Genomic DNA, 12,679 nt, shown 5'->3' with positions numbered 1-12,679 from the left:
AGAACAAAATAAGATGAAAATTTCTCAAAGTTGGAGAATCTCTTAGCTGTTTGAAAAACTTTCTTTGGTATGTAGAGTAAGAGCATGCTTTTTGATTTATTTGTTTACAGCCCCTTAATGGCATCTCCTCTTAAGCCAGCTATTGGGTTGTATTTCAAATGAACATTTCAACCAGCAGAGAGATAGCCATAGTAGTAATTTATAGGAGTTTCAGAAATAATTGAAGAAAGGAGCTTTTGATTATCTTTGCCCTAGGGGCTGACTTCTATTGCTATTAAGTGGTGTTTGGGCAAAATTCAACTTTTTGGGTTCCTTGAAGATTTCTTGGTCCCATGGCGGGAGCAATCCTTCCAGAACATTTGGAAGATAATCCCTGTTATCTCTGTTCCTCAGAGATAATATGAGACAGTAGCTATTATTAATCACCACTTAATTATCTTTGAGGATAGAGCCTCAACAGAGACGACTAACCAGCCATGATGCCTCCCCAGAAGTCTGAGAATAATGAATTTGTAATGAAATTAAGCTGGACAAGGTGGTCCCTGGCATGGTGTTAGAGGACCCTGGGACAGTTGTCCTGCATGACTCCATTGTCCCTGTGGAGGCTGCCATTGGGCTGGCTTGAAGTTTCATGTCCTCCATGACAACCATGGGAATGTCTTAAGTGGCTGTTGGACCAACAGATTAGGCAGGGCACACCCTTGAGGAATGTGAGGGATGGTTTGAAAATGAGGGAATACAGTTCAGTCCCTTGTTATTTTTGGACCATTACCTGGTCTGGTGAACTTTGTCTTGTTAGTGGCAATTCCTGCCAGTAAGGGGAGTGGGCCTGTTTGAAGGGCCTCCCCTTAGAAACTGATGTGTTCCTGAACAATTCTGTCAAAGCGCTGACCTCCCTATGAAATGACAATATGAAAGGGGCGGTTGACATGATCGCTCCCAAGCATCATCTTCCCCTAAGTGGCTCCTTGGTATCTTGGTGATCTTTGGGCTATGAAGCAAGCCCACTGTCCCCCTGCTTCCTCATAAAACTTGTTTCAAAAGGAACACTTGCCCCTCAGAGTCAAGTTTGTATTGTTAGATGTTTTAGTAGTAAAGCGAGATGAACGCCACAACCCCAGAGTCGTTCACGACTGGACATAACTGTCAGGGGTCCTTGACCTTTAACAGTCATAATGTTGGAAGTCTGGCAGGTTTAACAAGCATTGTCTTAACTAATGTGTTAAGATAATGTGTGTCCTCGTCCGCTCCGATTCTATGCCCTGACTGCATTCTGTGACAGGCAGGAAATGCTTGGAGACCACCTTCTGAGGGAGACACAGCCGTTAAATGGGAATGCTTCATCAGTCACGGCAGTTAATGAAAATGGGCTGAGCTGTATACGATAGGGTTGCCATATTTCATTTTTTTGCAAAATCTCCCCCAAAAAAGCGTCCTTTTTTATCTTTTTTAAAAAAGGAAAATACCAAAAAAAAAACCACCAACACTTCCGATATGGGCTGCCATACACCAGGTTTTCCTGGACCTTTGTGCTGCTTTTCAAAAATTCCACCCAGACGCCATTTTTGATGTACAGATCCCAGCTATCTCTGGGAAATTCCGAACGTATGGCAGCCCTGGCATAGAGGACTTTTCCTATTACAGTGGTACCTCGCAAGACGAATGCCTCGTAAGACAAAAAACTTGCAAGACGAAAGAGTTTTTTGTTTTTTGAGTTGCTTCGCAAGACGAATTTCCCTATGGGCTTGCTTTGCAAGACGAAAACGTCTTGCAAGTTTGTTTCCGTTTTCTTAAAACCGTTAATACCCAGGGTGCATTCGGGGGGTGCAGTTGCGACTTGAGTACAAGGAGCAACTCATAGCACGTGGTGTGGTAGCCTTTTTGGGGGGTTTTGAAGACTTTGGTGATTTTTTGAAGCTTTTCCAAAATCCGTGCTTCGCAAGACGAAAAATTCACAAGACGAAAAAACTCGCAGAACGAATTAATTTCGTCTTGCGAGGTACCACCGTATTTTTATCTAGTCTCTCCTTGATCTTGTCAGCTCCCTATCTTTCCCACCCCACACCAAAAAAGAACCCAACTTGGCCGCCTCTTTAAACTCTTACTCGGCAGAACTTGTTTGCATTTTCTAGAAATGTATTTCCTTCTTCCTTTGTCAGTTGTTGCATTCAAACCTGTGGCCTCCGTGCAGCCGAAGTGTTTCTGGATATGTTGGGATGCAGCTTATACTGCACAGGCCATTTGGGTTTCCAAGTCTTTCCCTCACAGAGCATAATTTTCGGTGGGATTCCTCCTGCATTGTTTCCTTGAGATCTTAAGACTGCTGATTCTGTGGCAGGTTAACAAGGAAACTTTTCAGCTCAGAAATGTATTTTTAGATGAGGTGCCATCTAAAAAGAGAAAGTTATGGGTGGGTTAGCATTCATGGCACTTCAGATGCCAATAACTTGCATTTTCCCTCTTACATTGATTTTGGTTTTGTTTTGTTCCTCTGTTCTCTTTGTTGTTGTTATCTGTAAATGTTTGAAAGCTACCATCTATCTAGCTATCTAGCTATCTAAAAAAATAAATAAAAAAAATTAATAATAGTTTCTTTGTTGGGCAGGTTGCCATTGCCAGGTGCAAAATTAATGGGCTACTGGAAAGCCAGCCAGCTGGGTAATGCACAACAGAAACTTTTGTGTCCAACTGAAACACATCACATAGATATAAAGGTGAGTTTAAAAAAAATAAATCTTAATGTTGACTGTAAGCATACCCTATTTTCCAGGATTTTAAAGTCATACAGGATTTTTTCAAGTATTCACAATTTGTAGTCTTCCAATTCCAGGACTGGATTAAGACCCTTAGAGGCCCTAAGCATTTAAAAGATTTTGGTGCCCGCATATGTGTCTAATTCAAAATATAAATTATATTTCTTTTAGGGTCCAATGTATTTAAATGTTCAGGCATTCCCACTGGAAAGACACGAAGCCAGATCCCTGAGCTTTACAGAAGAACGTGCCTTTTGGTCATTGCCTTTGAATGAAGTTAATTTAGTGTGCGATGTTGCTGTGGCGCAGGGTAGAGTATAATTTTTATTTTCTGTTTATTTAGTGATGATGAGAAACTGTATGAATGTGTAAATATCTAGAACATAATTAATATAAATTAGTTTGTATGCCACCTTTTTTTATTCCCTCTGATCTATAAACCTTCCGGCGGGAAGGTAAACGGCATTTCCGTGCGCTGCTCTGGTTCGCCAGAAGCGGCTTAGTCATGCTGGCCACATGACCCGGAAGCTGTACGCCGGCTCCCTCGGCCAATAAAGCAAGATGAGCACCACAACCCCGTGTTGTCTGCGACTGGACCTAATGGTCAGGGATCCCTTTACCTTTACCTTTGTATAATATGTGAATACATATATATGCGAATACATATAGGATTATTAATAACCTGCTATATTCTGTATAGACTCATTCCGTATATCAATATATTTATGCAAACAATGTCTGTGTCTATAAGCAATCTGTTCATATGTTTGCTTTCATGTAATCTGGATCTTATTCCCGCTTTCGGAAGCAGAAGACACCCTTTATGTGGCTACATGCAATCCTGTGTCCTTATATGCCATGGATCTGGCCAGTAAGAATGGATGCATTATAGACTTGTATGACATCTTCCCAAGGACCGTTGGTGGAATATGGCAACCATTTGTGACATTGGCACCTCTGGGTAACCCTCTCAAAGGTCAAGTAGTTCTACACGAAGAGCAGGTAAAAAAAGCCAACATGATTTCCATTTCTGGGGTTAATATGTTAGCACCAGGAAGAGGGATCCCTCATAAAAAATAATTCTCATCCAGTTCATCTTGGTTGGGATTATGGAGGACAAATTTTCCCCTGGTGTAGGGCACTGCCTTTTGTTGTTTTCGCCAAACGTTTCCTGACTGCGTAGGAGCTGGGCTTGTGACACATCTTGCTTGCTCACTTGCAGTCCTCCGTAATCTTGGCTCCTTGTACCGCATGAGAGCTGGTGTAGTATGGGGGTTAAGATACTGCATTATGAATTGGAGACAAGATTTGCACCAGGGATTTTCTGTCCAAAAACTAATTGGGGGTCCTTTAGACAAGCCACTTTGCCTCCACATCCACATCTGCAAGAGAGGGATAATTCTATGGCACTACCGTACGGACTTGTTGCAAGCTTTGTCTTCTATTCCAACAGTATATTACACATTTTAGACAGCACTTTTACATTACGTTCCAACAGATCTCTCTCCAGTTGTGATGTTTGTTCCCCAGTCCCTTTCTTAAGTACTTCATTCAAATGAGGATATTGTATCCATGCTGTTAATTTTCCTGATAATTCCTTAAATTATTCTAATTGATACTCTCCTCACTATTTTTAAAATAAATTTCTATAAGTTGTCCAAACTTCCATAATATTCTTTTTCTTTACCACTATGGCTTCCAATGGTGACAGCCCAAGTGCTGTTTTTGCCTCTAATAGATTTTTGTATTTATTCCATTCTCTATACAAATTTTCCCCAGTTATAGAATTTGTAAATCCTTTATGTACTTTCACCTTTTCATACCATAAATAAGCCTGCCAACTGAAAATATTCTCATGACATTCTAAGTCTAAAATACAGTATGTGAATTCTCCAATGTCATCCATTCCTTCAACCAACAAAGACAAGATGCTTCATAGTATAATCTCATATCAGGCAGGGAGAAACCTCCTCTCTCTTTTGCATCTATCAGTATTTTATATTTTATTCTAGGTTTTCCCCCCTTGCCAAATATATTTAGAAATATCTTTTTGACATGCATTGAAATAATAATAATAATAATAATACTAATAATAATAATTTATTTATTCCCCACCCATGTGGCTGAGTTTCCCAAGCCACTCTGGGTGACTCCCAATCAAGTGTTAAAAACAATACAGCTCCACAGAATCCTTTCACAGAGTGTAAAACAAGGCTGTCTGGAATATTAGCCTTGTTTCGCCATCCTAGGCTTCATCAGTAGAACAGGCTCATATGTAATATTACAGGATAGTGGATCTTATGCATGTATGGACCTTATGCATGAACTGACTAGAGAATGAACTGATCCACTGGGTCTTCTGCTTTTTTCGTTGAACTTTATGAGACTTCCGTTGAAATCTACAATTTGATACAACGAATAGTATACCTTATTTTTTAAAAAGTACAGCCGGTTACGCCTTCTGGTTATTCATGCAAAAGTATGGAGCGACAGTGTCACCATTTGCAAGTTTCTCTGTTCTCGCTCCACTTATTAGGCAGAGCAAAATTTATGGTGACATAGTCTCTCCAGTTTTGCATTGCTAAACACTGAAAATGAAAAGAGAGGTGATGCTGCTGCGTTTGTTGGCAACTTTGCACTCGCATAATTCCCGAACCAATCATCTGTTTGCTTCCTGCTGCTCTTCCTATCCTTTACAGTCTGTTCTAACAAGATAAATGCATTCTGGATATTTCATTTAACTGGTGCATTGGGGGGAAAAATGCCTTTATTCATGTTCCAGGACCTTAATGGCACAGAGAAATCCAGATAATTGTTCTGCAGGCTAAAAGCGGTGTGCCACCACCACCACCATTCAGAGTCCAGTTTAAATCCTAATTTCCTTTTGCAGACTTTGTACAAGAAAGCAGATGAAAGCTGGGGCTCATAATTAAGCACAAAATAAATAAATAAATGTTGTTTGCTTTTATTGCTCTTGCAATGCGCTTGTACTGTCTGAAACAGTCTCAAGAGCTCCAGCAGAAAGTGAAGAGAAAAGGAAATTAATGAATGCCTCCAAAGCTCTTTCAAGCAAATGTACAGCTACGCACATGCACAAAACAAAAATACTGAGTACTTTCTTGTTCTTGGGGGGCATGAAAAGGGGGGGACTGGGTATGGCTTTGGAGGAAATATTTGCCTGCAGGAAAGGAGGGGTGGCAAAGCAATAAGGAAATAAGTCCTGTTCAAATATTTTCTTCTCTATCCTTTCTTCCTGCTCTGCATTTTTAAACTCCCCTCCTCCCATCTAGAAGAACTCTAACATCAGCTTCCCTTTCCCTTAGTCGCAATTACACCCTTATTTGAACTAAGTTCTTCCAAGGGAGGAAAACCCTGGCGAAGGAACAAACTGCAACAAGGAAAGGGAAGCTTTGCAGTAGCTAAAAATAAAAGAGCGGCGCCTCAAAATAATGGCTGTTACATCTGTTGAGTATTTGGAATTCAAGGCACTGGGGACATGAGGTCACCCAAAGGTTTCTTTTCTCCCAGTAAAGAATAAACAGAACCGAAACTGTGCACAAGCACAGCATATCTTCCCAGCCCACTTGAAGAATTGCCAAAGCTGTAACTGGAAGTATTCACCAGTGATGCAAATTTCTATTTTTATACGCAAACCAATACACCACCAGTCCATGTTACAGATGGGAGCCATTAACGTCTGCAAGGGTTGGGAAAGGGGCCTTGTTATGGTGCCAGCCGACCTCCTGAGCCCACCGCTAAGTGAAAGAACACAACTGCCTTGCAATGGCTGGAAAATCTTAACCCTTTATTTAGTTGTATTGTGCTAATGCGCATTCGAGACTCATCAAGAAGGCCTTTTTAATCTTCTCCTTCATGTACTTTTGTACTGTGAGCATTGCAAACACTTTCTTGGAGTTACATAGGGTGTAATGCCAAGTGCCTGGCAATATCTTACTGGGTTTGAGTTAAAACCTTTCTTTTTTAAGAAAAGATGTTGATTTGCTGAATATAACTACGATCCGGAATGTATGAGTGGAGATTTGTTACGTGTAAGGGGTTCTTACATGTAAAATATGTAAAATACGGTCTGAAGCTCAACATAAAAAAAACTAAGATCATGGCCACTGGTTCCATCACCTCCTGGCAAATAGAAGGGGAAGAAATGGAGGCAGCGAGAGATTTTACTTTCTTGGACTCCATGATCACTGCAGATGGTGACAGCAGTCACGAAATTAAAAGACGCCTGCTTCTTGGGAGAAAAGCAATTACAAACCTAGACAGTATCTTAAAAAGCAGAGGCATCACCTTGCTGACAAAGGTCTGTATAGTTAAAGCCATGGTTTTCCCAGTAGTGATGTATGGAAGTGAGAGCTGGACCTTAAAGAAGCCTGATCGCCGAAGAATTGATGCTTTTGAATTATGGTGCTGGAGGAGACTCTTGAGAGTCCCATGGACTGCAAGAAGATCAAACCTATACATTCTGAAGGAAATCAGCCCTGGGTGCTCACTGGAAGGACAGATCCTGAAGCCAAAAGAAAGAAAGAAAGAAAGAAAGAAAGAAAGAAAGAAAGAAGCTTAGGTTGTGGTTTCCAACAAAGAGAAATCTATTCAAAATTCTAAAATGTCTTCAGTGTCAATCTTTTCAGTGAAAGAAATCAGTGATGCCATGAAAATGGCATATTCTGGAAAAGAATGTAATTTTTTATTTTCTTTTTGCAGAGCAATGTTATTCTATTAGTGGACATGAACACTGGATCCATACGCCGACTTTTACTGTCGCCAGATGTGAAAGCGGGCCCTAAAAGGTCATCCTGGTGGGGCAACAAGGAAGAGCAGGTAAGGCAGGGGTCAGCAACCCTTTTTCAGCCATGGGCCGGTCCACCGTCCCTCAGACCATGTGGGGGGCCGGACTATATTTTGGGGAAAAAATAATGAATGAATTCCTATGCCCCGCAAATAACCCAGAGATGCATTTTAAATAAAAGCACACATTCTACTCATGTAAAAACACGCTGATTTCCGGACCGTCCGCTGGCTGGATTGAGAAGGCAATTGGGCCGTATCCAGCCCACAGGCCTTAGGATGCCTACCCCTGAGGTAAGGCACCCCAGTAGCTAACTATGCTTTGTGCGAAATGAGAAGCTTCGGTCTCCTCCAAGCCTAGTTATCACAGTTTTTTCTGTCTAGCCTTTATGAACAGCAACACATAAAGGCAGCTCTTCACTTTGAAGCCTCATGCCAGGGTGCATTTCTTTAGTTTTTTGGTTTTTTATGGTACTACAGAACAACTGTTTTTGCTTGCAGGCACTAACATAGCTACTCTTCAGGAATTTGTATGCATGTATTTTTAATTAAATTTCCCTTACAGTCAGATATAGGAAATGGGCTTTGGAGGAGCTATGTAGTCGTGATTCAGTGCAATTTGCATTGCTCTTCTTCAGTACCCAGGATCTCAATTCAAAAGAACTAGAAATATCTCGGGAGTAGGGTAAAGTCTACTGTCCTAGATGGTCTGACAGCTTCACATGCTAAATCTCTTTTGTTCCAGTCTCAATCCAGTTTACGTCAAATAAACCAGGGAATCTGTGGTTATAAGCATTTATATATCAGTAGAGTGCACCCTGCTGGCTTTTGGAATATAGTACTATATTTTTTGCCAAACAAGGTCTCTATGGAAGTAAAAGCCTGATCTGAAGCACTTTTCATTCATCTAGATAGAGGCCAAATATTCATTTGCTGTTTGTTTGTTTTCCTCCTGTAAGCAGGCAGACAACTCTTTTACAACTGAAGTTGTGATGAATTTGGTAATTTTGTGAGTTTGAATTGGGTGATTTTGTCATTTGTTTTTTTCTTAGAAGAGTCACAAAATGTGCAGGGAGTTTTCACACAAAAACTGGCTGGTGTTCTATAAAGAAGAAGGGTGAGAAAGAACTCCTCTTTCCTATTCCCTCCCCTCATGGCAAAAAAACCAGGCCCCTCTCCTGCGTTTGTCCTCAGCCTAATTTTGTCTTTCTTTCCCCTTTATTTTCCAGGAGTCACCTTACTGTTTTAGATGTCCTGGAGGGCCATGCTCACACCATCACGCTGCCTATCAAACTCTCCTCCGTCTTTTTGGTGGCTGAAGACCACTGGCTCCTAGTCGAGAGCAAAACAAACCAGTAAGATAAACATACTACAGATATGCCTGCATGTTCCACCCAGAAACGTAGACATATCCATACCCTCTCCATGCCTAAATATTTGCATGAAAATATTTCTCCATAACTTGGGAATTTCCATTTTTTGTAACCCCTGCTTCTGCTTTAGCAAGTTTTTTGGCATGATCCAGCCAAAAATACTGGTGTGGTTTTTATGTAACGCTAAGACAAACTTTGGCTTAGCCGGTGATCCTGGGGGTATCTGGGGTGAAAATTTGCCGCCACGTGACTCCTCCCTTGGCCATGCTGCTGCTGTCCGTGGCTTGGCTCAGTACTTGGCTTACAGCCTGGACTTGTGCTTTGTCTCTCTCCCTATAAACTTATAACAAAGCTTTGTTCTTGATTTACCATTTGTGGTTTGCTTGGGGGAGACAAATCACAAACCTGGTTTCACACATGACAGTCAACCAAACTATGGCCTAGCTCTGGGCTGCATGGCGGCAGCAGGTCGAGGGAAGGAGCAAAGCAGCTGTGATTTTCACTCCAGGGACCTGCTTGTTCTTGCTAAGCCATGGTTTGTCTTAGTGTTCGTGCTAATGAGTTACAAACTTGCTTTGCTCCAACCCATTGAAATCCACAAGGTTTTCAAGCACTTAACGTGGGGTATGAATTTTAAGAGGGACGCGGGTGGCACTGTGGGTTAAACCACAGAGCCTAGGACTTGCCAATCAGAAGATTGGCGGTTCGAATCCCCGCAACAGGGGTGAGCTCCTGTTGTTCGATCTCTGCTCCTGCCAACCTAGCAGTTTGAAAGCACATCAAAGTGCAAGTAGATAAATAGATACCACTCCAACAGGAAGGTAAACGGCGTTTCCATGCGCTGCTCTGGTTTGCCAGAAGCGGCTTAGTCATGCTGGCCACATGACCCGGAAGCTGCACGCCGGCTCCCTTGGCCAGTAAAGCGAGATGAGCACCGACCCCAGAGTCGGCCACGACAGGACCTAATGGTCAGGCCCTTTACCTTTACCTATGAATCTTAAGATTGGTAAAGCAAATGTAATATTCTTTGTAATGGTGCCTACAAGGATCAAGACTATCTGCAGTCATCACAAAAAGATTACCTCTGTGATCTCCTACCCTAAATTTAAGAGTGGGGAACATTCTTACTGTGCCCAGGGAGGTGGGACTGCCCCTTTCCTGCCCATCACAGCCACGGCACATCATGGACATCAGCAACATATGTGGGAAGAAGAAGTCATGTCATCAGCCTGTCTCCCTTAATTCCCTGCATAAAGATGTTGCTGGTATTATACTGGAAGGAAGGAGTCATTTTGAAGTGGTAGCTACGTTACTGTTAACCTGAGAATAAGTCCTAAGGATAATTTGAGGGTGGGAGAGAGAGATTGGGGGCGCAGGAACCAAACAATTGTGACGGTGTTGATCAGTGCAATGGACAAGAGATAAATATGGCCGTGTTAAATAACCACTGGGCAATTCCACCCGATTTGCAGAAAATATCTTTTAACTAAGCCTACGCATATGGAATCTGAAATGAATGGAATTTGCCAGTTACACGCACTGAATGAAGAGCCAACGGAGAACGAATCTGGGATAAAAACAGGTAGGGAATTTAAAATTGATTTGGCACTGCATGAGTCAGGTTTCCACCTGGTGACACGTATTATGTGAATTAAAAGCTTTAACGGGACAATTCCTAGTCATCATTAATCTTACTATAGTACTGCTAACAAGATTGTGGCCTCTTCTACAATTGTTTCCCTTCCAAATGCCAAAGTAGGAGAGTTAAAACTTCAGATGACAAGATGTAGTGACTCACATCCAAAGAAAGTTTATATTCAGTCTAATTGAAATCAACAGGAAAAGTAAGTTGCAACTCATTTATGTCTTCCTGTTTTAACTGGGAGCCTCAGTACAGGCGGTGAGCATTTGAGGCGTGTCCAGTAGCCACACAATTGCCAAAATGAGGGTCCTTTTGGACCTGGAAGAGGGTGGGGCAGGGTGCAACCGGGCAGAGGGTGTGCTCCGCCGATGCACACGAGGGCCGAGAACAGAACCCCCGTGCGAAATGGTCACTGCCCGTACTTACTTCTCACAGTTCTCTCCATGTCAGGACTAGCATGTCAGGAAGAAAGATTTTAGTCTAGCCTCCTACTGTCTCAGTGAGAACCACACCTAGTTTCCAATAGTGTGAATGGAAGCTGGCAGAGCCACCATACAAACTCGGAAAATTAGAACATCGTGGAAAAGTTCATTTATTTCAGTAATTCAACTGAAAAGGTGAAACTTATATATGAGATAGACTCATGACATGCAAAGCGAGATATGTCAAGCCTTTATTTGTTATAATTGTGATGATCATGGCGTACACCTGATGAAAACCCCAAATTAACAATCTCAGAAAATTAGAATATTAGAATATTAAATGAAATCAGCAAAACAAGGACTGCAAATAGAGCAATATTGGACCTCTGAGAAGTAGAAGCATATGTACTCAGTACTTGCTTTGGGCCCCTTTTGCATCCTCAATGCGGAGTGGCATAGATGCTATCAGCCTGTGGCACTGCTGAGGTGTTATGGAAGACCAGGAAGCTTCAGCTCTTCTGCATTGCTCGGTCTCATGTCTCTCATCTTTCTCTTGGCAATGCCCCATAGATTCTCTATGGGGTTCAGGTCAGGCGAGTTTGCTGGCCAATCAAGCGCAGTAATCCCATGGGCATTGAACCAGGTTTTGGTACTTTTGGCAGTGTGGGCAGATGCCAAAGTCCTGCTGGATAATGAAGTCAGCACCCCCATAAAGCTCATCTGCGGAAGGAAGCATGAAGTGCTCCAAAATCTCCTGGTAGACGGCTGTGTTGACCCTGGACTTAATGAAGCACAGTGAACCAACACCAGCTGATGACATGGCTCTTTTCTGATGAGAGCAGCTTTTGCATCTCATTTGGAAACCAAGGACCCAGAGTCTGGAGGAAGAATGGGGAGGCACACAATGCCAGATGCTTGAAATCCAGTAAGAAGTTTCCACAGTCTGTGTTGATTTGGGGAGCCATGTCATCAGATGGTGTTGGTGTTTAAAACAACAACTGTGGTATGAGACCAGAAATTCCCTGTTTAGGCTCACTGTTGGTTCCACAGAATGCTGTGCAATAGGCAGCTGTAAGTGTTCAGGTCAGACACATTTGGTAGGAAATTGTGGTGGCCAATGTCAACTACTGTCCTGCATGTCTGCTACAAGAAAGTTGCCTAAATATGGTTTGTGACTGCTTAATAAAAAGCACAAAACTTATGCCTGGAGGTGTAAGGTGATTCCCGTACTTTTCTATGCTGCCTGCCAATCACCAGGTGAAAACTGCATCTCATCACCTCTTAGGGAATAGCTGCTGAACCATGAGAATCCTACTCAGCCTACAAACTATCAGTGGGCAATATCTAATTTAAATCTGTTGGTTTTTTCCAGTGAGTTTATCTCAGGATGACTTAGGGAGCAATCTTGTGCAAAAGAAGCTTCCTTAAAGCGAGCTGGAGTAAATTAAACTGGTGTAAAATCATACTAGATCTAAGCCCCCATTCAGCAGTGGGGGATCTCCTGTTGCTCTGCCCAAGGGTGGCAGAGGGAAAACAAGCCTTTAAAAGAGTGGGGTGTGTTGGGTTGCCAGCTGAATGGACTGAGTCCCCCGGCCTCGAATCTCCCCTTGCACCAGACTCAGCCACTTTCAGTTCAGCTCGCTGTTCCGTCACTGAGCCAGGAAGAGCAAGTTTACACTGGCATAT

General features: G+C 42.4%; 1 protein-coding gene across 3 annotated transcripts in view; it reads left to right on the top strand.

The window, feature by feature from the left end:
• VWA8 (von Willebrand factor A domain containing 8) overlaps positions 1–12,679 on the top strand; it is a 104,064-nt gene that overhangs the window by 61,062 nt on the left and 30,323 nt on the right. For 2 of the 3 annotated variants that reach the window (XM_081872585.1, XM_081872584.1), the window contains exons 27-33: positions 2,606–2,714; positions 2,925–3,063; positions 3,562–3,755; positions 7,473–7,589; positions 8,609–8,673; positions 8,786–8,911; positions 10,402–10,511. In XM_081872585.1, the coding sequence (XP_081728711.1) occupies positions 2,606–2,714; positions 2,925–3,063; positions 3,562–3,755; positions 7,473–7,589; positions 8,609–8,673; positions 8,786–8,911; positions 10,402–10,511 (860 nt within the window). The remainder of the gene's footprint in view (positions 1–2,605; positions 2,715–2,924; positions 3,064–3,561; positions 3,756–7,472; positions 7,590–8,608; positions 8,674–8,785; positions 8,912–10,401; positions 10,512–12,679) is intronic. The other variant, XM_081872586.1, reaches the window with a different exon arrangement.

Source organism: Podarcis erhardii (genome assembly GCF_964252035.2).
Source record: "Podarcis erhardii genome assembly, chromosome: 8".
In the NCBI taxonomy this organism is placed as follows: Eukaryota; Metazoa; Chordata; class Lepidosauria; order Squamata; family Lacertidae; genus Podarcis; species Podarcis erhardii.
Note: the sequence above shows the minus strand (reverse complement) of the source record. Positions and strands in the feature narration are given on the sequence as shown.